The sequence below is a fragment of the Setaria viridis genome, chromosome 3 (assembly GCF_005286985.2).
Source record: "Setaria viridis chromosome 3, Setaria_viridis_v4.0, whole genome shotgun sequence".
Lineage (NCBI taxonomy): Eukaryota > Viridiplantae > Streptophyta > Magnoliopsida > Poales > Poaceae > Setaria > Setaria viridis.
The window spans coordinates 15,912,958-15,938,732 of NC_048265.2; the positions used below are offsets into that span (position 1 = coordinate 15,912,958).

At 49.6% G+C, this 25,775-nt stretch overlaps 4 protein-coding genes and 1 pseudogene across 4 annotated transcripts; 1 reads left to right on the plus strand and 4 right to left on the minus strand.

The window, feature by feature from the left end:
• Positions 1 to 1,313: 1,313 nt before the first annotated feature.
• Positions 1,314 to 5,239, minus strand: LOC117846954 (ammonium transporter 2 member 1). The gene is made up of 3 exons (XM_034728081.2): positions 3,702 to 5,239; positions 2,786 to 3,071; positions 1,314 to 2,139 (listed from the first exon to the last, which is right to left on the minus strand). The coding sequence occupies exons 1-3, from the start codon at positions 4,323 to 4,325 to the stop codon at positions 1,580 to 1,582; spliced, it is 1,470 nt and encodes a 489-aa protein (XP_034583972.1). The 5' UTR covers positions 4,326 to 5,239; the 3' UTR covers positions 1,314 to 1,579.
• Positions 5,240 to 8,520: 3,281 nt separating this feature from the next.
• Positions 8,521 to 16,375, minus strand: LOC117848825 (UTP--glucose-1-phosphate uridylyltransferase 3, chloroplastic). Its single transcript, XM_034730382.2, has 17 exons — positions 15,639 to 16,375; positions 15,118 to 15,271; positions 14,818 to 14,967; positions 14,355 to 14,516; positions 14,050 to 14,222; positions 13,897 to 13,963; positions 13,594 to 13,760; positions 12,934 to 13,092; positions 11,983 to 12,074; positions 11,788 to 11,882; positions 10,961 to 11,038; positions 10,672 to 10,767; positions 9,864 to 9,938; positions 9,696 to 9,787; positions 9,457 to 9,619; positions 9,320 to 9,380; positions 8,521 to 8,901 (listed from the first exon to the last, which is right to left on the minus strand). The coding sequence occupies exons 1-17, from the start codon at positions 16,358 to 16,360 to the stop codon at positions 8,789 to 8,791; spliced, it is 2,619 nt and encodes an 872-aa protein (XP_034586273.1). The 5' UTR covers positions 16,361 to 16,375; the 3' UTR covers positions 8,521 to 8,788.
• A 999-nt stretch (positions 16,376 to 17,374) lies between these two features.
• LOC117847522 (GDSL esterase/lipase At2g40250) lies at positions 17,375 to 18,922 on the plus strand. Its single transcript, XM_034728734.2, has 3 exons — positions 17,375 to 17,986; positions 18,126 to 18,381; positions 18,502 to 18,922. Exons 1-3 carry the CDS (start codon positions 17,375 to 17,377, stop codon positions 18,693 to 18,695), a joined length of 1,062 nt encoding a protein of 353 aa, XP_034584625.1. The 3' UTR covers positions 18,696 to 18,922.
• A 318-nt stretch (positions 18,923 to 19,240) lies between these two features.
• On the minus strand, positions 19,241 to 24,098 carry LOC117847520 (uncharacterized). The gene is made up of 3 exons (XM_034728733.2): positions 22,415 to 24,098; positions 22,201 to 22,282; positions 19,241 to 19,353 (listed from the first exon to the last, which is right to left on the minus strand). The coding sequence occupies exons 1-3, from the start codon at positions 24,021 to 24,023 to the stop codon at positions 19,320 to 19,322; spliced, it is 1,725 nt and encodes a 574-aa protein (XP_034584624.2). The 5' UTR covers positions 24,024 to 24,098; the 3' UTR covers positions 19,241 to 19,319.
• A 390-nt stretch (positions 24,099 to 24,488) lies between these two features.
• LOC140222171 (uncharacterized) lies at positions 24,489 to 25,416 on the minus strand (annotated as a pseudogene).
• Positions 25,417 to 25,775: the final 359 nt, after the last annotated feature.

The window sequence follows — 25,775 nt, forward strand, 5'->3', positions numbered from 1 at the left end:
ACGGTGCATGACACACAGAATGCAGTTCACACAATATAAGAAATGAGATGAAACTACCATCACAGTTCACCATCAGAATTCGCCATCATAGTTCACTTGACAGACTTAACAGAAACAAAATGCACTTGACAGACTTTAATGACCAGAACCTGCAAGATATATCATAAGTCATAACAGACTCAACATTCTCAAAACATCCAACAACATTCTTGATCAGAACAGTCTAAAATCCAACAGCCAACAGCCTTTTTATTAGAACTGAGAAAGTGAGCTGTTAGATGCTATAGAGCTAACTGTTACACTAACCTCAGTTGTAATCAGAAAATAATTTTTTCTTCAAATACTTCATTGTATTTGCATGCTCTAGCTTTTTTTTTTGCCCCATTAGCCTTGGGATTTCTTCCTCCAGATCCTCCAGGTCTACATGCTCAAGATAATCTTCACCAAACAAGTATTAATTTTAGCCCAGTGAGATCAATTTTCCTACTGAGCTTATTGTGCAGTATGACTGTATGAGTCATTTTATTATAATCAAAGTGCTCTCACATGAAAAACTACCTCCGCCTTGAGCAGATCTCGCGCCGCCACCGCTGCCCTGCTGCTCCGCTTGCCGCATAGTTGCTATCGCCGCTGGTAGGGTTAGTCGCCGGTGCAGGGTCGAGGGGATTATTTAGGGAGGAGCATGGCGGAGAGGAAGATTTGGGGGAAGAAGCGCGTGCTTCTTCGGCGCTAGACGGAACGCCGGAAAAACACGCGCGCGGCCGAGCACAACGGATCCACGCCGCCGTCGATGACACGGAGCGGAACGTACAACGCGCTCCGGGACTCGGCGTTTTGCGTCGGAGGACGCGCGCGTGCCGTCGAGGAACGAGACGACGGCAACGCCCTCTCTCTTCAGTTAATGACTGCCACGGAGGCTAATTGCGCTGACGTGTACGCAAATAGACGGCAGCCGGCTGTTCATTGTACGTGCCCTCAATAGTGCCGTAGGCCCGTAGCCGTCCAAGGAAACACGTCCGGGGCTCCCGATCATCCGACGAAACCCGTCGAAGCACGCAGGGCCGTCCCGTGACCGCTGCCCGCTCGGCGCTGGCCTGTAGGCGCGGTGGCCACGCCGGCACGCCCCATCTCCAGTCGGGGGCACCGCACTGGGTCGGTCACCGCGTACGAAGGTTGGCGCCGGTGGAGAAGTGACAGCAGCGTGCCAGGGGCCGAAACGGGCAGGAGGTGAGGTAACGGTGGAAGTGGAACGTTGATGACGGCCGCAGGGTTCAAGTGGGCTGGACCGTCATTTTCAGGGCAGAGTGATAAAATGGCACAAAATCAAAATATGTACGATTTTCCTCTCTAATTCTGATCTGTTTACGGCACAAAGAAAACGTGATCCGTTGGGCTCGATATCAGTTTAAACGGGCCGTGGGTCACGTATGCGGCCCGTTTATGATCCAGAAGGTTACGGTCACTTCCCAGTTCCCACTGATCATGGATCTGAATAACTTCTCTACAACACTGATCTTTTGTCACGAAAATAAACGCTACCAGTACAAACACTCCGCCCTCCCGCGCCGTCGCGCGCCTACTACAGCTGGATGGTGACGCCCCTGGCTCCCATGCCCGACAGCCGCTGCTCCGCCGAGCCCTCCCTCTCCATGCCGCCGCCGCCGCCGCCGACCCTGGCCGCGTCGTGCCTCGTGGCGTCGAACTTCTCCCCGTCGCCCCAGAGCGCGTAGGCCTCCTCCCCGTGCGCGGCGTCGTCGCCGATCATGAGCTGCTCGTCGGGCATCCGCAGCGGCATCACCGTGCCGATGGCGAGCAGGATGAGCGAGGTCACCACGACGTTCCACGCCACCACGAACGCGGCGCCGGCCAGCTGCTTCCCGACCTGTCCGATCCCGCCGCCGTAGAACGCACCGCGGAGGCCCGGCACGGGGGACTCGATCTCCAGGAGCCTCGGCGTGGCCAGGAGCCCCGTCAGGATGCCGCCCAGGAACCCCGCCACGGCGTGGGTGTGGAACACCGCCAGCGTGTCGTCCACCCGCATCAGCAGCGCCGACTTCTTGTGCAGGATCATCATGGTGAACCAGGGGACGCTGCCCGCGAACACGCCCATGATCACCGCCGCCCACGTCTGCACCAGCCCTGCAGCAAATCACACGATTTTTTTTTTGCCAATTCATCAAATTTCACACAAATATGAAGTGAAAACTACTTACTAGTACTACAATTTTGACTACTAGTAGTACTGATTTGAATCGGATCATGTTTACATCATTATAGCTAATTAAGGCGGCCTAATCGTGTCGCGTAAAGTATTAGCACGGCGACTAGTGAGCCGCGGCGCCGGGGACTTGGCTCTTAGGACTTAGGAGTAGGAAAAGGTAGCCATCGCGCTCGACAGATTAGTAATAAGAACAAAGAAAGGAATCCCGTTATGTCGTGACGCGGCACTGTTCGTTTTCGTTCGAGCCCGGCGCGCGCGTTGATTGGCTGCCTGCTGCGTGTTTTCCTCCGTCCTCTTTTGACCGTGCATTAGTTTTTGCCATCCGTTCTGAAGAATTTTCTGATCGCTTGATGTTGAAATGGAACCTGATGATACAACCAGATGTCGGATGCTCCGACGACCCAGAGACGATGGATGGGGCCAGATCAGCAGGAGCATGTCGTCTCAGCGTACGCGACCCGGGAGACCGAAGTTTCTGAGATGTACGGAGAGGAAAGGCCGTACGTGCTCGCTAAGGGAGATAGGCATAGGGGTGATAAGATAAGAGCAAGAGCAATGGTTTACCTGCTCCGGGGGTGATGCAGACGAGGCCGGTCATCATGCCCTGCACGGCGCCGATGACGGACGGCTTGCCGAAGAAGATGACGTCGAGGCAGGTCCAGGTGAGGAGGCTGGTGGCGGCGGAGACGTTGGTGTTGAGCACGGCCACGGACGCCGCGATGTTGGCGGCGTACGGGGCGCCGCCGTTGAACCCGGCCCAGCCCATCCACAGCAGCCCGCCGCCGGCGATCATCAGCAGGATGTTGTTCGGGGAGAAGCGCTCCCGGTCGCTCTTCAGACGAGGGCCCACCTGCCAGCCGCACGCAACCCATTCATTAGCAGCCCATCATCATCTCTATACTTTGCCTAGCTAGTTGCGTTCTCGCCATTGCAAGATGTATGACACGGCGATTGAGACCTCAAACGACGGCAACATCGCCAAGTTGCATCGACCATCTATCACACCAGCAGCCGAGACCCAGAGAGCGGACATCCAATCCAACTTGTTCACATGTTCCTTCCTTTGGGGGGTAAAAGTTGTAAGCCTTTTCGCGTGCAGCCATCAGCAATACGAATGTCATGTGGTTGTCAAAAGGAAGAAGGAAGAAAGAAAAATCTGCAGCGGGACGCATTAATCTCTCCGTCTAAGGTGACTTTGAATCTAGACGCGCTGCTGCTGATTCTATTATTGTGAATCTGTGATGCAGCGGTGGGCACCCGCGCGTGCATTCCCACAGTAGCGTCTCCGCGAGGAATCCACACTGGCTGCTGGCTGCTGGGTCAAACTAACATAATAATGCAATCCACGCCTACCAAACACGTTAGCAAACGTCGCCGCCGCCCGCCGGCCGGTTGGGACCGAGAGTGACGTCACCATCCCGGCGAAGACGTGGGTGAACAAGGGAGAAAAATTGAAGGCACAACATGTAGAAGCACGTACCCAGTATGCGGCGGTGAAGCCTGCGACGCCGGAGGAGAGGTGGATGACGTATCCGCCGGAGTAGTCGATGACGCCCCAGTGGTAGAGGAAGCCGCCGCCCCAGAGGCTGAAGGCGCCGACGGTGTAGGAGAAGAGGAGCCAGAGCGGGGTGAAGGCCATCCAGGCCTTGATGTTCATGCGGCCCAGCACGGAGCCCGCCAGGAGCACCAGCGTGATGGCGGCGAACTCGAACTGGAACAGCACCAGCGTCGCCTCCGGGTAGAAGGGCTCGGTGCGGGGGGTGTCCCCGTGCGCCGTGGCCGAGAGCGAGGCGCGGCGCACCAGGTAGCCCTGGGAGAGCGCCACCCCGGCCTTGCCCCAGAACGGGAGGAGGCGCTCCCCGAACGCCATGCGGAAGCCCACCAGCACCCACACCAGCAGCGACGAGGCGTAGGCGTAGAGCGCCATGAAGGCCGAGTTCACGGCCCACTTCTTCTTCACGATGCTGCCGTACAGCACCACCAGCCCAGGCATGGACTGGATGCCCACCAGCGTCGCCGCCGTCAGCTGCCACGCGTTGTCGCCCTTGTTCAGCCAATCCGGCACCGCCGGGAGCGACGCCGCGTACGCGCTGGACGCCGCCATGCCGCTCCGCTCGTGCCGGTGCCGGTGCCGGGCGGGAGGAGACGCGCGCGGACCGGATGGGTGGGTGGCTGCTGCTTTTGTGCCCCCGTGCCCGGGCGCGCGCGCGTTTAATACCAGTACGATGCAAGTTTGCGATTAGTTATGCAAGGTTAAGTTAACCAAGTGGATGATAAGGGGCAGTTCAGTTCGTGAGCGGCATGAAGCGGCCAATTAGATTGCGAGAGGGGGAGAGACCAGACGAGGCAGGAAGGTCAACCCGGCAGCCACGAATGGCACACGGCATACGGCGTGTTGCGTAGAGCACTTCCCCATCGTCAATTCATTTACGGGATCTGTTTTCATTTCTCCCGAGAATCTAGATGGCGACATGTCTTTAGATTGTTCTGAAGACAAATGACAAGAACCGATCGGCCGTTCCACGGCTTGGAATTGTTTTAGGCCTTAGTTCCTAATCTGGGAGTGGCAAAATTGGCATTTTGCTATAAATGCGCAACTGTAGCATTTTGTTTGTATTTGTGAATTATTATCCAAATATTGACTAATTAGGCTCAAAAGATTCATCTCGCAAAGTACAACAAAACTGTGCAATTAGTTTTTGATTCCGTATACATTTAGTACTCCATGCATGTACCGCAAGTTTGATGTGATGGGGAATCTTCTTTTTGCATAGTGTCAAAGTTGGGAGTTTGGAGGGAACTAAACATGACCTTAATATATACGTCCATTTCGTCGTTTCTATAAGTTGTGGACCTTTAGACTAGGGCTTCGGGAGGGGCTTCTCCACCGGCTTCACCCGAAGCCCTACCAAACAGCAGTAGCGCAAACGGCTTCGGGAAAAAAAACCCTGAAATCCCGCTAACCGGAGCCAAGAGACGGAGCGAGAGCCAAAAAAACCGGCTCCCTGCGGCTTCTTCCCCTCCCGTAGCTGCCCCAGTAGCATGTGTTCTTTAAATTCATGAAAATTACACTCAAAATGCCATTCTGTGCAAGATTGAACTAACCTGAGAACTCTGCGGCCCGCCGAACCTGCCATGGCTGACCTTAGCGCGCGGCCTGGCAGCCCCAGGGTCACAACAATGCGGTGGCGTTAGAGCAGCAGGGAGCCCATGACGCAGGGCGGCGAGGTAGCGCCATGGCAAGGTTGGAGCAGCAGAGGAGTGCAGCAGCGCGGCGCGACGGACTTGAAGCAACGCGGCGTGCCAGGGAGCGGAGGAAGCGATGCGGATGAAAGAGACGGACGAGCAGGACCGAAGAAGATAAGGTTGCCAGCACCAGGGAGTAGATAAAGAAGGGAGAAAAATAAGAAAAATAAGAATAAAGGAAGGGAGGAAAAAATGAATGGAGAAAAAAGTAAAAAAGAAAAATAAGGAAGGAAAAAAAAAAGACCTCTCACGTAGTAGCTTTATGGGTAGATAGCACATTTCACTCTCATATTTATTTTTTAAATTTCTAATGAACTCTATTTCTAATGAACTCAAATTTCGAAGTAATGCTAATCATCCAATTTATCAATTCAAACAATCCACGTAGCTAAGGGTATATAGGATATTTGATCTCTCACATCCATTTCTAAGAATACAGGAGAAACCGTTTTGCTAAACACTTTATAGAACGGCTTTAGCTTCCACGGAGAAGCTGCTCCACCAAAGAAATCGTAGTCGGAGCCATTTCAGCCACAGCCAGAGCCTTGCCAAACAAACCCTAACTAGTTAGGGAGATTCCTAACCCGGACTGTCAAACCTGTTGGAGGAAGATACTGAAAGATATGGCGCCTCACCTCACCACACTCTGCCATTCCTGAGTCGAAGTGTCAAACCCAAGACCAGCAAGGCTGATCGATGGAAGAAGAAGACGGGGTTTGCATACTTCGCAGCAGGCACCGCGTCTTCTCGGAATTTGCTGGCTCCTTGTCTCAGACTTGTCGAGTCGCTGTTGGCAACGGCTGGTACGGTATATTCTGACATCCAGACTGACTATGGCCCTCCATTGCGTTGAACCCTTGACCACAGAATCGGGCAATGAACAAAGTGTACGGTGTGGTAAAGCCTAGGCAGTTTCTTGGAAAGAGCTTATACATTGCCAACACGACCCGATGAGCTGGGGCCGGACTTCATTGTTTCACTCGAATGAACTCAAAGACATCCACTGCTCTAGTACTTACTGCCAGCTCTGCTCACCGGGTGAAGCAACTTCAATAGTTCAATGTCAGGGTTTGGGACCGGATTCCCACATAATTATGGTCGTGGTAAGCAGGCAATCCCAACTGGCATGGTCTACCTATGCTTCTCTAGTTTATCCCCACCAGAGATTTTTCTAAACACAACTTGATTATCCAATTTGCAACAGGTGAAGTGAAGCACATGAACGCACACTGTGGCAAACAGCCGGAGACCTGAGCGACCAGTACCAGAATAACAATTTACAGAGTATTATAGTACTACCCTACATGCAACTATGAATGCAGATCGCACAAGGCGACCAGGTATACCGGAACACTCACCGGAGCTCAAATGATGGGAGACATGTCCACCATCATGTAACATTGCTGGATTATGATAGACAGCAAGTTGAGATAAACTTCTTCTGGTGGCACAATAAAGGTCCTGTTTGGCACAGCTCCACTCCTAAACTTCAGCAACTCCATCAAAAAATTCAGCCAAACACCCCAACTCCAAAACTCCATGGAGTTGCCAACTCCATGGAGCTGTAGTGCAAAGGAGGTGGAGTTTTGGAGCACCTCTTTTGCTGCTCCAGAAACCACTCTTTTGAACCTCCTCGTGGAGTTGGTGGATAATTACCCACCAATGCCACTTGTTATCAAAAAAAACGTTTCGTTCTATTCCGCTATTCCCCGTCCCGCGCCTCCCTCCGTCACCTCTATTCTCACGACCGTCGCCCGAGCCCCACCGCCGGCCGCATCCCCCGCCGCCGGTCGCCCCCACCGCCGCCTGCCCTAGCCTCGCCGCCGGCCGCACCCCCCGTCGCCCGCCCGAGCCCCGCCGTCGGGGCCGCCGCCGGCCGCACCCTCCCGCCGCCGGCAGCACCACCCACCTGCTAACGGTGCCTTCCCCTCCTCTTCCTTCGGGTGACCAGTGGGCAACGGCAGAGAGAGGAAAAAGAAAGGAGGAAGAAAGGAGGGGGGAGAGGATGACAAGTGGGGCCTGAATTGGGGGCAACAATGGCAATTAACACTGAAATCGTTTTTTTTAGCTGAGAGTACCCATCTAGGCAAACACCCCATTTTATTTCTGGAGTTCTGGAGTGGAGCTGACTCTACCTGAAGTTTTGGAGTAGAGCAGCTCCACCCAGAGCTGGAGCCATGCCAAACAAGATCAAAGTAATCAACTTCAAGCTTGCCTCCTGGATCTGGCAAGGTGAATCTACCAGATTAAATACGGCGGCGATCCAATGAATTTGATCATGCATCAAATCAACCAAGTCTTAAGACTAGGTTACATTAGGTATCATCATAAATGCCGATGGTCAACGTTTGAATAGGTGAATTAAATTGATGCCAAATATCTCCTTTATATGTCTTGCGAGCTCAACATGTTTGAGTTCTCTAATTTTATCAAGGGCCCTTTTGTTAACTACCAACTATTTGGTACATGAGCTCTTTTACGGTACCCAATACTACTACTTAGTTGTATATAGTATATATAAGATCTAAATGTTCATGATTATGGATGGTTTAGTAATTATTACATGTGAAAAGTGATATTTCAAATGGAATGGCCTTTTAAAGTTTATGTTAGTGTCAAAAATAAAATTTTAATGATGTTATTTTGTGTTCTTTTACCATGATACTCTTATACTACCTATACTACTCATGTATACTACGGTGAATGTTTCAGTAGTATACAATTAATCTTGACCGTTGGATGTTTGTATACTAGTCCTTTTCGAACACTAGTATAGCCTAGTATTGTGTACCGTAAAAGAGCTCTTAGTATGCTACATAGTTTTGTATACCTGGCAGAAACCAGTCTCAGTTTTCACCACCACTGCTCCAGGTTGATAACAATGCTGGCAGCCAAAATGTTAGATTTTCTGGAAATTGCCAACAAGATCAAAACATAATTTCAAAAGGCAATACAATTTACAGAATAGAATTTTACTAAAAGTTGGTCCTGAGTCCTGCTCCTGACATAAGACACCCAGTGATCCAGAGACTACAAATAGTACAAAAATGATGGAAGCCAAACAGAAAAAAAAATGTTATTTGACAACTTTCGGAGAACGAGTGTTCTCCTCATGTTTGAAAATATCTATTCTTGTACATCACCTCTTCAGGAAGAGAATAGGTCACTTGCACTGTACAAAATCAATACCCCCTTATCTTTTACAACACCACCTACAATCTGGACTAAAGTCAACCAACGTCATGCGTGCCGGCGTGCTCTCAATAAAATTAAGCTGGCTGGAAATCAATGAATCAAGAATCTGTGATTGATATTATGTCCTTATAGTTCTATCAAATTCAACTTCACATGGGCACCATCGACTGTATACTTCCAGTGCCAGGTTCCACTGTCCATCATGTCCTCACTTATAGGATCCAAGTTAACAACAAAACCTGATGGGCAACAAGAAACTCATTCAGGAAAGGATGCATTACATAAGTTATTAGTACAAAAAGAAGTCAAGATAGAAGCAAACTTCTAGATTGGACTTTCAGAACTAATGTGTTGCACTACTAGCCCTACAGAATTTTTTATGCATATTTGCATGACTCTTCAGAAATCTATATACAGGTACTCTTATAGTCTTATTAAGTATAAATTAGACCAAGTCATAACATTTGCATATATATACTAGCATGAATATAATGATCACAATTCAGAACATATTTTTTAATCACAATGGATTGGATTATATCAAAGTAGAAAGCAAGAAGGTTCACTACGCGAAAAAAAGGGTTTGCTCGCTCATCAACTAGTAAACGACTAAAAAGGAGCACAGAAAGCATCATAGGATACATCTAACTAAAAGACCTGCTCTGTCCTGAATGATGCACATTCTCTGGCCATCGGGAACTTCAAATACATGGTTACCCTGGTAGAACAAGGAGATCAGAAAATAAGACAAAGAACATTGAGTTGTAAATTGTGCTTTTTATGAATAACCGCACCTTCAAGACTACATCCTTTGCCTCAAATTCCGCATTTCCATGAAGAATAATTTTTACAGATTCCGATCTCTCAACGTCATGCTTCCAATAGACATTACTAGGAGAAATCCAATTGATCCCTTCATTCACAATTTTAACATTCTGCAGTCTGCATCTCCCACACCTTTCAACAAAAGTTGCATTAAAAATCCATACTTAGGGGATATAATAACAACCATATTTTTAAAGTAGGATGCTACCTTGCACCATAGTGCAGTATGTGTTCACCATTTTTGTTCTTCTTGGTTGAACCCATGATGTTGTCAGCTAGAATAATAAGGCTTCCATCCAGCTAAAGAATTTAACATATAAACTTAGATTGGTACAAACGGGCAAAGTACGTGCAAAATTATATTTTTGATTTTTACCTCAACATTTTTCCATAGAAATTCTGCAACCTCTATTTGCAACTCTGAACCTTTAGAAATAGAGCCACCTACGAACTGCGTGGATGAAAATTTGGGTGACCATCAAGGTATAGATAAGGTAAAGACCGAAAGGTTAGATATAGTACAGTGTTTCAGAATGTAAGAAGCCAAGAACTGGCAACAAAGCATAACAGTCTGCAGGAGTTCCACAGTCCATACTCCACAGGGCAGTATGGCACAAGGACCAACTTGTCCATCTCACACACTTTGTAATGGTAATTCTACCACATTTCCCTTTTATCTATTTGACATGAAGCAAGCAGCTACTCTCTCTTTCAATTTCAAGTTTCTTCTTGTGCAGCAACTGACCACATCTTTTACAAGCAATCCAAACCAGCTCCATCTCTTTCATGCTCAGCTCGCTCAAGATCAACATTTGTGTTTTATACATATCAGATATAAGGACATGTCATTATGTCACAGCACCAAACAGTATAATGGTACTTATTTCATAGGCATTGAGATACTGTGGTACTATGTGTTCTGTCCCAAACAACAGATTGATCATTTTTTACATAATTGTTGGTATATGTGAGCTAAATGCAGATCAAAGAGTGTATCAAGACATGTGTCAAGAACTGTCACATGACAGGTAACTGCTGCTCAAAGTTCACGAGAGACATAAAGCGAATAACCTTTTGCAGCTCAAAGACATATCTCATGTAGAATAAATTATCTAATAATGGAGAGAAGAAAGCTACAGATGTCATGTTTACCCATCGAATGCTAATCTGTTAAAGTAATATACCTTTTGGTGTATGATGTCCCAGAATGGACCTAAAGCAGGATGAAGAAATATGAGAAATGGTGGTCCAGAATGCAAATACTCGCTGTTATCTTTGACCTGTTTGAAAAATTTAAATAATCTATAAGAAAGGTAATTCTAGAAAACATCTCCAGACTAAAAAATTTTTTAAATAAATTATGAGAAAGATGACCAGCAAAACACCTAGAAGCAATACCTTATGGAACGCTACCTCATGCTAAATGTGAAATAAATTCATGAAAACTAGGTAGGCCAAGCATAGGACATTTACCATGGGAACATCTATGCTGCATCCAGAAAGGAGGTCATGAGCATTACGCATAATGTCAAGGAGTGAACCCTCTGGAGTCTGTAGAGCAACCAAAGTGTATTTTTGAAACATGATTCAGAAAAAAAATTCAGCTGTTAAGTTACTACTGCAAATTCTGTAACATTGGTACAATAAAACACACTACATACAAATCTAATGGTTCCAAAAGGATCTTAAATTAATATTATGATGCTATTATCAACACAAATATATTTTGAGTGGATAACTGGATATTATCAACACAATTTGTCTCCAAAAGAAATTAAGTGAGTCAGCAATTTTATATCTGTAAGAAAATGGGCTGACGTATCCAACTGTAGGTGCAGAACAAATGTCATTCCAATAAGGCCTGGTAACCAGCTGAGGCCACCAAACTCATTTAAGTCAAGACCAGCATATCAGACCACATGCTTAGCATACACATTGCCGAGTGCTGACCTACTAAAGACTGAACTCAGGAACACCAAGTAACTTACACAAGATCAAACTTCACTTTTACAGTTTGTATAAAAAGCAAGTTTGTGTGATCCACTCGTTTGACCTTTACCCTGTTAAGACTAAATCCAGGTTTCCAGACAAATTATGAATGTACACCAACACAAGGATGTCCGAGAAAAAACTATCATAAATCATATATATTAAAAAATGGTGTAAGTGTTCCCCCCTAGAATAAATCATCTTCAAATTAGAGGTTACAGCAAGACAGATAGAAGGTCGTCATCTCTAATCTGCAGTCCTGCATGGGATAGCATGTGATCTATGCATTGCTCGCAGAGTAAGACATTAACCTGGTGCAATGATCTGCCTTCTGATTTCAGCTTCTTTTTAGCTGATGAAGTGACTCTTTTCCTTTCATTGTATACAATGAAAGTGTCAAGCTCACCTGTTAAATAGGAAATAGCTTAAACTCAACATAACAAAGGGAACAAGTCATTGCGCAGAGATCAATAAATTGATTACCAAACATGTAACTACTTACATACTTTCTATTCCTTTGCTGCATTTGTAGTTATATGTGTTCATAAAATTATCTGCAATATTTTGCATTGTGCACTCTAGCCTGCCTCCAGCAGCACTGTCACAAACAAAAATTTATTAAAAAGAATAAGATGTAGAATCACAATAAATTACTTAAAATGATAAGCAGTAGGATCATAATGATTGAACAGAGTTGCATTTATCTGACAATTTATGCCTGCTCACAAGTCAGACACAAGCACACATGCCATTAATACTCAACACAACGCAATAACAAATAAAGTCTAAACCACTACACCATCAATCAGAAGCATGTGTTGGAATAGTTCAATCTGTCAATCTACAGTGAAATAATCAAAGGTTTATTACAGATTCCTTGATTGCCTGAAGCAGGTAAGGCATTCAAAATTATAGAATCAAGACCCATCAAGTCATCAATGTCTGTTAAACTAGGTCTTTGAATGTGTATAGGCTAACAGTAGTTGTGCACAGCAAGACAGAAGACCCAGACATGCTCAGGAAAATGTGAACATAGTAAACTACATAAGTTATAAACAAAAAGAGTTGAGCAGTTGATCTGCACCAAACAATTAACAATCATTGGTGATTTTGGATTATACGATGTGTGAAATTATCTTACAGCAAATAAGAATCGGGTCCAATTTGAATGTCTATCTATATTTTGCCAGAAATAACTAAATAAGCATAGCTACCTCAGTGCGGTTGATAAATTACTATAGGTTTTCTTGCTACTTCACATCAGCAACAAAGCAATATGCAATAATTTTAGGCCAAAATATCAAACAATTCTTCTATAAATAAAATAAATGATGAAACAGCATGTTAATTATCGTGCGATGAGCCCAAGCCTAAGCATGCAGTACCGAAAACTCAGCAGTTGCCAATGGTTATATAAGAGATTGGAAGTTTAAGGTGAATTACTGAAAAGGGAGTACCTACACTCAAAGCCCAGATGGTCCACATAAGATACTGACTTTTTCAAATTCAGCACCATCCCCGGCAAGCAACTAGCATTTTTACGGGATCCAACTTCCTCTACTGCTTGCAGATCAACATAGAGAATGTTTGTATTTGCTGGATAGCTAACCTGCGAACTAAATTTAGAGAGTAGATGATAAATAATTGATAATATATTGCCCATTTGTATTATTTGATATCTATAGAGCGAAAAATCAATGTCAAATACATCTCTGGCTCTCTTCATCCCACCAAACTGACTGAACTGAAGCAGATATTCTTCAAAGTGGGAAGAAGCACAGAAAGAAAATGTTCTAAAAACTACAATTATCATCATATAAAAAAATACTTATAATCATATAATACCAACAAAGACCCGTTCGCAATTATCATCATATAATACCAACAAATGATTGTCATCCACATTTTGTAGCTTAGTTCAACAACAAAGACAGTAGGGGAATTGGCTTTGTGAACCACTCAACTTTTCTGGTCCACTTCAAGTGGTATTTTGCTAAGGCCACATAACCATCGTTTTCCCCATAACTGTCCATACTTGCATTTCCAATTTCTAAAAGTCAACATTACATGTTTTTTAATTTCCGCGTGCAGTTCGGAATGGTTCAAAGAAACATTACCTGCCAGCAGTTACTGTAGGTTCTGGGATGCCATACTTTTCAAACTCAGTGTACTCAATGCAAGTGATACCATATGACCACAGTCCCTCGCGGTTTTGTTTCTCAATAAGAACGTTCACCCCTTCAGTAGCACCCGGTCTTCGCTCACAAGATGCAAAACCTAATTTCTGAAGCACAATATGTCAGAACTCCAAAGTTAGAAAACAATGCACTACGAGAATTTGATGGTGCAAAAATAGGCATTGTACTTCAGATAAGTATCAGCAATCGAATAGGATAACACTTGTCCAATGTTTACTTTACCTTATTGCATCGGAGGCCTATTCCTGCCAATGCCATCATGGTCAAATCAGTTGCAGCAACAACATTGCTGGAAATAACAAACAAGATCCTCAGTTATTACTGTTTAAAAATGATTTGATTGACAACGGAAAAAAAATCATTCTTGAAACAAACCTGACTTGGCGTACAGTTGCACCCTTTCTGCCACGTCGCTGTAACCATTGGAATATACCTCTATCATATGCAAGTTTCCAGATAGCACCATGACCACCAGGTTTACCAACAGGGAAAAGTGATTTGCTGATTAACCATTTACCATCCTCAGAATTTACTACAGGTACCAATGGCTACAAAAACCATTGAAGAAATTTCGTTAGAGCTATATTAAACTCTTGGCCAGTTTGAGTAAATTCAGATTCTATGGGCTACAAAGGAACACTCTAATGAGTGGATATTATCAAAGATCCTTAGTTGAATACCTGTTCAAACAACCGGAAATTGTCACGGCCTCGGCCAAACCAATCAAGTTTTTCACATATCGTAATTATATGCTCATGGTTATTCTTCACTGAACTAGTCATGATTGCAACCGGGGTTATACATTGATGTCCAAAGATCTTGAAGTGAAGAAACTCTCTAGCCTGTCAAACAAAGTAGTGCCCCACATAATTATATAACTGCCTATAGAGATTTATAACAAATTTAATCTTTTATGAACTTAAGTAGTCCAAAAATATCATGACACTTCCACAAATCGAAAAGGAATTGAAAAACTAGTTGCTACAGTGCTCTTTCCTTCTAAAAAAACTGACAGGATCAATGTCCCTAAAAACAGGTGTTACAGTAGAAAGAAACACCAATTTACTAATGTATGTCGGTGCCACAAGTCGGTAAAAAAGAAACCATATGCAAAGAAAAGTTTCATATGCAAATCAAAAGCACCTGCAGATCCCGTATCAGCCCTTCCAATAGAGACCTCCCACAGTAAGGAAGCAATGCAGCAGGAAGGGATTCACCAGTATCTGAGTCCACTAAACCAAGACGATCACCCGCACCACCAATCGGATAAATTTCACCCAGTTCTGGCAAACCCTAGAAAAGATTATATTTCAGTTTGCACCTTGTGAGAGAATACAGATGTCTTAAGCAATCTGCACTTGAAATAAGAATATCAAAGCTAATACAAATAATTAAAGATATCCTGATTATCAACTTTTTAGTTAATGTGGTATGCGAAACAACCTTGATTCCCCACAAAGCTGCTTGAGATGCATACTCTGTATCCTCCAATAGATTAAGTCCACTGGGAACATGGAAATCAACAAACTTGTCTTTGCTAGGTCGGTGCATGCGGTCCTTTGAGGCTGAAAGGAGCTCCAATGCCATAATTTGATAGCTGAAGCAAATAAAAAGGAGCATCAATACTATCAGTACTAATTGCTGATATAACTGTCAGACAAATGCAATGGCTCGAGCACGATAAGTTAGGGTCATCAGGTTATTGCTAATCAAAATGTGTTCCAAGGCTTGTTATTATTTCAGAACATGAGGCGACTTTTTTTTCAAAAATAAAAAACACATGAGGCAACTTACAGTTCCGTGTAACTGCACTTCTAATGTGATGTCTTAGCTCATAAAAGGTTGTTACTACTTTACTGTCACTAACTTCCGATTTCAGCATGGACCACCTTTGGCAACTTGTTCAGCTCCGTCGTTTACTAAGTCTCCAACACCAGTAATGCATCCAAACAAACAATGCTCACCCGATGATACCCCCAATGCAGTCGTAGAACTCCTCGACGTCGCTGAGGAACTTAAGCAGACTCCGGAGCGCCTCCGTCTCCCCGCTCCCCTTCTCGCCACCCGCCACTCCCTCCGAGCTCCACTTCCCGACCAGACCGGCCAGGCTATACAGCGCCTCCCGCAGCGCGCTCCCGCTGCTGGCCCCATTGCGGCGGTGCAGCTCGTGATGATCGCCGCCGCCGCCGTACCAGTCGAGCTCATCGCCGAGCACGTGCTCCTGCCCCGCCGCGACGAGGCATTTGAGCAGGAGCGCCTCGCGGGGCTCGAGCGCGCCCAGAGCCCCGCGGCCGGACTCCTCGCCGAAGAACGCCGCGACGCGGGGCTCGGCGTCGAGCGCGCGGAGCTTGTCGCCGAGCGTGCGCGCCGCGCGGAGCCGCGCGCGGGCGGCAGAGAGGCGGGCGATCTCCGCGGCGAGCACTGGGTTCCCGTGCGGCTGCTGCGGCTGCTGCTCGGTGGACGGCGGCGCGGGCGCGGGCCCGCGTCCGCGCTCGAGCGGCGGCGCGGTGGAGACGCGCTGCGAGCGCGAGGGCGGCGAAGGGGACGGGGACGGGAGCGCGGACAGGAGGCGGCTGCGTCCGCCGCGGCATCGCGGGGCGCGCCGGGAGAAGAGCGGCACCGCGTGGAGGCGCGGGCGGAGGTGCGCGGGCGGAGGCGGGGGAGGGGGCTGCGCGCGAGAGGCCATGATGTTGGTGGGGAGCAGGGAGAGGGAGGGAACGGGCGGGCGGGCCGGCGCGTAGAGCCGTAGAGGCGAGAGAGCGGGAGGGAGAGGGGATAAGAGGAGGGGCCGCGAGAGCGAAAGGCCGCGGGGCGGACGGGCATATGCTCTTGGGCGATACGGTAGCGTCTGGATTCTCGTCGCCCCGGGTGCCCTCTGTGGGCGCGGCCACACGGCAGTACGGCACGGGTCGCGCCGTCGCGTCGGCCGTTTGCTTTTGATCGGGCACGTGGGCTGTTTCTGGAAAGTTTGGGCTATGTGAACGCCCGCCCATCTGCCTGCGAAATCTTTGGGCTTGGTGGCAGAGAAGAAAGAAGGTCCAAGCCTGTCAAAAATTTATGCTGGCCCATCACACGCGTCTCGCAAATCGCAATAATTCTTCCAGAAAATCCATTGTGCCTAGTGGTACAAAATTGGACGAAAAAATTTCACTACATTAGGAAAGCATAAGAAAACATAGTGCTTACAGGCTTTTAGTAGTATATAGATTTAGTCGTATAGACATACAGAATAAGATAGATGGGTGGATGGATGGATAAGACTCCTCTTTCTTTTGTATAACTATATAGTCCTACTAGCTCTGGAAACTATTGTTATCCATTTTATGGTTCCAAAGTCACAGATAGAACTAGCAGAGATATTAGAGACAAGCATCGAGCTTGCTTCATACTCTTTGTTTTCCGTCAAAAACTTCACCCAGACTCTGCTCCCCGACCGAAAAACAGGGGCAACTCCGAACATGTGAGTGCCGGACACTTGAGCTGAACCACCTCGCCCGTTTTCGCTGTCCCAATTCCGACGGACTCCCGTGTCTCCGACCAACCGAGATGTCCCAATGCAGTATGACACCACGTTTAAATCCTCGGCACGCCTAATCTCCTGCCTCTCCCGCGGGCTATATAACGTCGCCGGATACCCTGCCCCATGAACCCGCATCAAAAGTCCAAAGTCCAAACCCATCGACCTCGCCTGCTCGTAGCCATGGCGCAAGCCGTAGCCGCCGCCGCCGCCGCGTTCCTCCTCGCCGCCCTCCTCGTCGCCTCGCCTCTGGCCGCCGCCGCCGCCAACCACGACATCCCGGCCGTGTTCGCGTTCGGGGACTCGACGCTGGACCCGGGCAACAACAACGGCATGACGACGCTGGTGCGCGCGGATCACGCGCCCTACGGCTGCGACTTCCCAGGCGGCGCGGCCACGGGCCGGTTCTCGGACGGCAAGCTCATCACCGACTACATCGTGGAGTCGCTCGGCATCAAGGACCTCCTCCCGGCGCACCACGACACGGGGGTCACCGTGGAGGAGCAGGCCACGGGGGTCAGCTTCGCGTCCGGCGGGTCCGGCATCGACGACCTCACCGCGCAGACCGCCATGGTGTCCACGTTCGGCTCCCAGATCAGCGACTTCCGGGGCCTCCTCGCCAGGATCGGCTCGCCCAGGGCCAACGAGATCGCCAACAAGTCGCTCTACGTCGTCTCCACCGGCACCAACGACGTCACCATGAACTACTTCATCCTGCAGGGCCGCACGGGGAGCTTCCCCACCATCGACCAGTACAGCGACTACCTCATCGACAGGCTCCAGGGTTACATCCAGGTGCTTGATATGATCAACTGATCTATTCTTTGAGCTAATCTTAATCTGTTGAGCTATAGATTAAGGCTAGATTTCTTGGAGCTAATGGTCAAGTAAAAAAGTGACTTTGATCGCTGATGCCGTACCAATAACAATGCAGAACCTGTACGACCTGGGAGCCCGGAACTTCATGGTGGCCGGGCTGCCGCCGGTGGGGTGCCTCCCGGTGATGAGGACCCTCAGCAATCTGGGGTCCGGAGACTGCGTCGCCGACCAGAACGCGGCGGCGGAGCGGTACAACGCGGCGCTGCAGCAGATGCTGGCCAAGCTGGAGGCGGCGTCCCCCGGCGCGACGCTGGCGTACGTGGACGTGTACACCCCGCTCAGGGACATGGCGGCGCAGCCCCAGAAATACGGTGAGCGATAGATAGCATATCATTCATAGGCTGCTGCAGAACCAAGCTGATTGCGTGGATGGAGTCATGGAGGGGGGCATTCTGCTGACGCTTTTGCCGTGTCGCTTTGCGTTGTTGCAGGTTTCACGGAGACGGGGCAGGGCTGCTGCGGGAACGGGCTGCCGGCGATGGGGGCGCTGTGCATCAGCTTGCTGCCGCAGTGCCTGTCGCCGGCGCAGTACATGTTCTTCGACTCGGTGCACCCGACGCAGACCACCTACAAGGCACTTGCAGACCACATCGTCCAGTCTCATATCCCCAAGTTCATCAAGTGATATAGTTAGATATATGTCGAGTATTTTAAGAACTGGCATTGTATATGAAGCTGGTTCGGTGCTTATAGGAGATTGAGATATAGGTCAGTTCTGCTAGGTAGCCAGGAACTACAGGATTTGTAGAGTGAACAGATATTTTGCATATGGAAGTTTGTTAATTTAGAGTCACTTATTTGAAGGAGCTGTGAGTCGATGACTTAATAACAGAGGATTTACTCGCTTGGTTACCCATACGATTAGATTGGCCTTGCAGCAAAGCAAGGTGACGATATTTGTAGTAGTGATCATTGGCCAGACATCATTGCTGCCTCGAAACATGATATCAGATCGCATGCATCTCTTAATAACAGAGGACGAGTAAGCAGATGAGATACCCAAACATTACTTGTAAATTAAACAGCAAAAGCAAGAACTTTCCACAGGAAATGATCAGCGTATTGTCTTGCATGCTAATTTATACCCTGGAACATCATCCAGACTTCCCCCCAAAATAACAGAGTTTGTTGTCAGCGAAGCGCCCCCCCCCCCCCCCCCCCCCCCCCCCAAAAAAAAAAAAAAAACATTCACCAGAGTTTCTCCAAAATGAAAGGTTCACAAACTTCCTTAACCAGCTGCCCAAATGACTTAGACGCCACTGCCAGTTGAAATTTCATAATCCCTGAAAACGAAATGCAGAATGTTAGGGACATGCTAGAATAAGAACATGAAGATTGTCGAATAGCTGTTCAGCATAAACGCAATTATAAACTAGATCACTAGTATTTCCAACCTAGTACCTTTACTGATAAACTAATGATTATCGAAACATAATATGTTCGTGTTCGTTGCAAAATCAAATAAGAGGCAATTCCTTACACGCCATTAAAAAAGTTTGCAATTCCCTACATACCACTAGAAAAGTTTTAGTCCCTTCCGTGCCATCAGTTGAATTTTGAGTTGACATTAAGGCCACTTTTGTCACTTCCGTTAGCAGAACTCGCCGTTAAGCTCTCAGGATCCATCAGATTTCTATGGAAATGGCCAAAATGCCCCTACTACAAGCTGGGCCCGTTTCAAGCCGAACAAATGACAAATGGCCTGCATTGCTTGGCGAGCTGGTGGGGACAGGTACCTGCCCCACGCTGCACCGGACTCCTGCGCCAGGAACCACACATGGCGAGCTGGCGGCTGAGGACGCGAAGCTAGCAGCACGGAGATGCATTGCCCCGCTCGCGGAGTCGCGGCACGATGGGAAAGGAGGTTTCGCCGGCGAAGTCGAGCAGCGCCGCCACCGCGAAGATGTCCGCCGTAGCAGAGAATGCCGGCAGCGCCGCCGCGGAGCCCGCTAGCTCCTCCAGCGCACCGGCACGGGCCGCAGTGCTCGGGCACAGTCGGATAATAAGCTCGCCCGTGCCAGCATCAGCGCTGCTGCCGCCAGCAGTAGAGGGGGCCCGGCGTGGTGAGGACGCGAGCGTCGGCGGCGAGCGCAAGTGAGGCGGCGGAGGACGACATCAGCGAGATGGTGTGGAGGTGCCCGAGCCTCGACGCGTCCGTCACGAGACCGCGAGGGTGCGAGAAGCAGCACGCCCAACGGGATCGGGAACACGGAGCTAGGAAGGGCGGCCGACAGGCGACAGCACGGCTAGAGAGGCGGACATGGATGGCCAGGGCAGCAGAAGGCACTCCGCAAGCCGCAGTCCTCGGGATTCCGGCAGCTCGAGCCCAAGATGGAGGAGCTCACCAGTTGCCCACCGGACAAAATCGGGTCAATGAAATCGTGTTAGAGAGAAGACAAAGAGGTTGAAGAGGAATAGAGGGGCAAAATGGACATGTGGTCTCGTTGTTAACTCTGTTGCCTCCTAAACTAGACGGTGGTGGTACTAAGGCCCAATCAAAATTGAACCGATGGTGTGAGAGGCACTAGAACTTTTCTAGTGGTACGTAGGGAATTGCAAACTTTTTTAACGGTGTGTAAGGAATTGCCTCAAATAAAATAGCATGTTTTGTTTGTTCGCAGTTGATAATTTAGGACAACGAATAGCTGGGTTTCAACTGGATGGCAAGGCTGAACATTTCAGTTTCTTAAAAATTATGACAATCTCGTAGTTTACAAACTAGTAGGAATTGCAAGCATCTTTTTATTACAAGAAAAGCACCCCAATTCAAACCTGGGTGGGTGAGGGCACCTCCAACAACTGAGTTAGCCTCAGTTACATGGAAGTTGGAATAATAAGCAGCATACTTCAACAAAAGTGATCTGCCACAATTTGGATACAAGCCTAACGAATGACAATGAGTCAACGCCTGGCATAGATAGCATAAACAGACTGTGAAACTTATGCCCTATTTGTTTGGGCTTTCAGCCAGCTTCTCGCCCCCAGAAGACAAAAGCCTAAACAAACGGCAACCTTTCGAGCCTAATTTTTCGTGGGCCAAAAGCTCTAGAAAGTCACGGTACAATGGAAAGCTCAAAAGGAGAGAAAAATAAGCTTACGGCGAGCTTATGGCGTTATTTACCCGCCTGCCATCGGTAATGTTGCAAATTGGTACGTTTCTTTTTCCTTCTTCCCCGTCAAACCCTATCAATTCCACCTCTCTCCGCATCCGCGTCGGGCCGCGGTCCTCGTCGCCCGCCGCCATCCTCCCTCCGGCCCTGCTCATCCTCGTCGCCCGCCACCGTCCTCCCTCCGGATCCGGCCACCGCCGCCGCCCTCCTCCCTCCACCCCTGCTCGCCCGGCCATTCTCATCCTCAAAGAAACTAGGTTGCCAAACGAACCCCAGCTTTCAGAAAGCCAGCATTCTAGGACGAGAAGCCAAAAGCTAGTTTTCGGAAAGCAAAAGCTCAAAGAAACAGGACCTTAACTAGTATCACAAGTTCTACTGAAACGCCAACAAGGGTGCAACCCATGAAAAACTTGATTTAGAAACAAGGTTGCTGTATGCTGTAACTTCTAACTTTTGTTGTGTCTTTAAGGAATGGGTGGAGCTTCTCCCATTCGCTTCAAGAAAGGAAAAAAAAGTACGGAAGAGGAACTTGTTTCTTAAATTAAAGCGAGAACCAGACCTAAACACACGACCTCAACCACCAGTGACAGAGCTTGAGCCCAATGTCAGGAATGCAGTGCTAAATAACTAGTGAATTTGGCAAAACTTAGCCCAGGGTCATGTAGTACAAAACATTAACTTGTCAATTATGTGTATGGAAATGCCAATATTGTCAATGACCACAATCCTGTACTCTACCGTTAGGCTACATGGGTGTCCCCAATTCAATATAGGACAGTCGAAAGAGGACGAGTTGAAAATAGCTATTTTTCCTTCAAAAAAAAAAGAAAATAGCTGTTTGGCTGCAGAGTGCAGAGTAACCTCAGTGATTTACAAGTCATATACCGTATGGGTACCCTAACAGGTGCATTTACAAGAAATGCAGTAGGACACTGGAAGGGACGACAAACTGGGGATGTACAACTAATAGGGGATCAAGCAAGAAGCATTGTGGACTGAGAGCACCCAAAGAAGGCTTACCCAACATGATACTTTTCATCACTTTCGCTGTCTGCCTGGAGGATGTACGCCAAAGTCTTGTTTCCAGCATCTCCCTTCTTGCCTGACAAAGTTTATTCTTAGTGAATAAAACTGATCACTCGGATCAGGCTACGAACAATGAGCACAGATTTATACTAACTGGCAGTAACTAAAGAAGTGAAACTGTTTCGAAGTAAATGTACAATGTGGTCACCTGGAATTGGGCTTGATGCTAGCCCTGGCGTAAGCACGCATGGAAGAAAGAAACTTGACGAGCACTTATTTGGACGAACTTGATTTAACGGCGAAGCCCCGGTTACTTTCTTCCTGCGCATGTCCACAGCAAGCGTAATCTCTCTGTCGATTGACAGGTAGAGAACGTCGGCTTTCACCGGATCAATAGCGCCAAGCAACGGTGCCGGACAACAGCCGTCACGGGACAGAAGAGCGGCAAATGGCACCTGATGGTCCAGTGTCCAGCAGCCACTCTGCTCGTCCAGCGTGAAGTACTTGATCAGAAATGGCTCATCCCCGGACACCTCGGCGTAACGCAGCCTCCCGTCACTGACCCCGATGCGGCGCCGTTTGATCAGCGGCTTCATCTCGCCCTTCTGGTCAGGAAGCACACTGCCTGCCGGCAGCTTGATGGAACGGAGTTCAGGCCGGTCGCTGAACGGGTCGGCGGAGACGGCGCCCCAGCTCACGTCCACCCACCACAGGCGGCCACCGAAGGCGAGAACCTCGTGGTTCAAGTCCATCCGCCGCCCAGACGGCAGCGGGGACGGCATCACCAACTTGTCCCATTTCCCTGCCTCCGAGTCGAACCGGCGCCAGGAGAAGCGCCGCCCGCCACCCTCGCCGTCCTCGTCGTCGGTGAGCTGCGCCACGGCGTACCTCTCGGGCGGCCCGTTCCGGCCGGCGGCCTCGGTCATGATGCCGAGGTATTGGTCGCTCATGTTCTTCTCTTGGGCGTCGAAGTCCGGGAGGCGGACCATCTCGCCGCTGATCGGGTTGCAGACGAAGCGCGAGAAGTACTGGGACACGACCTCGAACGGGGGGATCCTGGCGCGCACCTCGAGGGGGAGGATGTTAAGCTTCGAGAGCGGGTGCTCCCGGACGCGGAACTTGAAGGACGTGAGGAGGAGGAAGCCCTCGGCGCTCGCGGCGTGGGCGCCGCTGCCGAGCACGTCCATGCAGCCCTCTTCGGGGCGGTCCGCGCCCGTGTCGTAGACGCGCCTGGGGACGACGACGTGGGAGGGGCTGGGGGGCGGGGCGAGCGAGAGGGACGCACCCCGCGGGGACGGCGTCGCCATCGAGATGCGGTGGATCAGCGCCCAGGGAGGGCGCGAGCCCGGGGTGGCCGTGGAGAGAGCGCGGCGGAGGCGGCCGGACGCGGACGCCGCGGCGAAGAGGGAGCGGTGGAGCAGGAGCTGCATTTCGGCGGCCGAGGAGGCCGGTGGGGTGGGGTAGGAAGGGGGTTTTGCGCTCTCGGAGAGAGACCGGGTGGTGGTGTGGAGAAGTTGGGGGAACGGAATCGGAGAAGCCGAGGAGGTGCTGGGTGGGTTCACGGGGGCTTGGTTCACGGAGCTCTGACAGCAATGGCGGTGGGAGGGCCCAGCGCCCTCCTTTCGTGGGCTTGTTCCACCGAGCGCCCGGTCTTCTTTCTGAGCAGCGGCGGCGTTTTGCCACTGCGGTTGTGAGGCCCGGTGCATGTAGAGTAGTAGACGCGGTGCGCGCATCTCGGATTGCGAGGCTTCCCTGCAGGAGAACTGCAGGGGAAAAGTTGCCAACCTTTCCGTCTTTCGAACGCTTTTCCTTTTCATTTTTGACCGGACTGTCAATAATACGGTTTCGTTTGAATTGGATTCGTTTCTGGACTTATGCAGCCAGCCTAGTCCTGTACTCCCTCCATCTAAAAAAGAATGCAACTCTCACATCTAGGAACTGGAATTCTGAAAAGAATTAAGTCAAGATTACAATATCCTTTAGCGTGAGAGGAAAAGGATAAGTTATAAGTAAATGATGATGGATAACAGGATAAGTAACTGACCTGCAGATGGGATACAGCTTGATTCAAGCCCCGATGGGAGCACACATGGTTTAAGAAAACCAGAGGAGAATGATGCTTGTCCTGCACCTTCACCTAGCGCTGAGAACCCAACCAGCTTCTTCTCATCTATGTCTACAGCGAAAACAAAATTATCACTTGTGACATAAACCTTAGGCTTCAGTGGGTCAATAGCACCAATCCGTGGCGCGTTCTCCTCAGACGTGCGGCCATGAGTCTTCTAGAGTGCGCTAAGGGCGACATTGCACCCCAGCATCCAGGAGCTGCAGTCATCTTCAAGAACATACGAGCTGAGAAAGAAAGGTTCCTTCTGGGACACCTCGACGTAGCGCAGCTTCCCTACGCTGACCCCATGCGGCGGTGCGTGCCAAGCGCCGCAGCCCTTGCACAGGCTTCGTCATGCTGCCCCTCGGCAGCTCTACAAAGCGGAGCTCCGGTCGGTCGCTGAGTGGGTCGGCGGAGACGGCGCCCCAACTCACGTCGAGCCACCACAGCTGGCCGGCGAAGTCCAGCACCGCGTGGTCTACGACCATCCTGCGCGCAAGCGGGAGCGGGGACGGCAAGCCGACCAGCTTCTCCCACTCCCCTGTCTGCGAGAGAAACTAGCGCATGACGAAGCTCTGCTCCTACCCGCCGTGGTCCTCGACGAGGTCAGCGACGACGCCTGTCAGGCGGCCCATGCGAGCGTTCGGACCGAGTGTGGAGGCCGAACAATTGGCAGGACATGGTGTCGCTCGTGGAGTCAATGTCAGGGAGGCGGAAGAGCTGCCCGTTGAGAGGGTTGCAGACGACGCGCGTGACTCCGGGGTTCATGTCGATGCCGACCGATTGGCGTGCTTGAGCGGCACGGGCGCAGAGCCTGCCCACGACGGGTGCCGTGGCACGGGCATCCCTGAAATCGAGGAGGAGGAAGCCATCGCCGCTCGAGGCACGGGCGACGTCGAGCAGGCTCGTGACGTTGCTATCGTGGCCGGGGCGGGGCTGGGAGTCGACGACGTGGGAGGGGACGAGGAGGTGGGAGGCGAGCAGGGGCTTAGCATACACGAGTTCCCGTTGCCGATCTTGCTCCAAGATCCTCACAGATCCGGCGGGAGGAACCGGTAACACGCAAGAACACCCCCTAGGTCCTTCTGAAACCATTTGGAGCTTTGGGGCTCCCATTCAATTCCTCGGCGGACTAGCGGGCTCGACGAAGGACGCCGTGACGCTGCTTCTGAGCTTGTTGGGTACAACCACGACCCCCTCTTGCTTCTGATGGGAGATTTTAAGAGTGGCCCTCTCACCAGGGGAGATGGTGGCCTCACTTGCTGGAGCTTAAAGTGCTCTCATCCTCGGCACTGCCTCCGCACAGGTAGTCCCTGAGGTGCTGGTGCTACAAGAAGGTCGGCGACATGAGCATCTACCTCTTCACGCCGTCCTTGTAGTAGCATGCCTTGTGGGCCATTGCCTCCCATGGTGACACCAAAATTTTTTGTATCTGTAAATGGCGCATGGAGCGCTCTTCTTG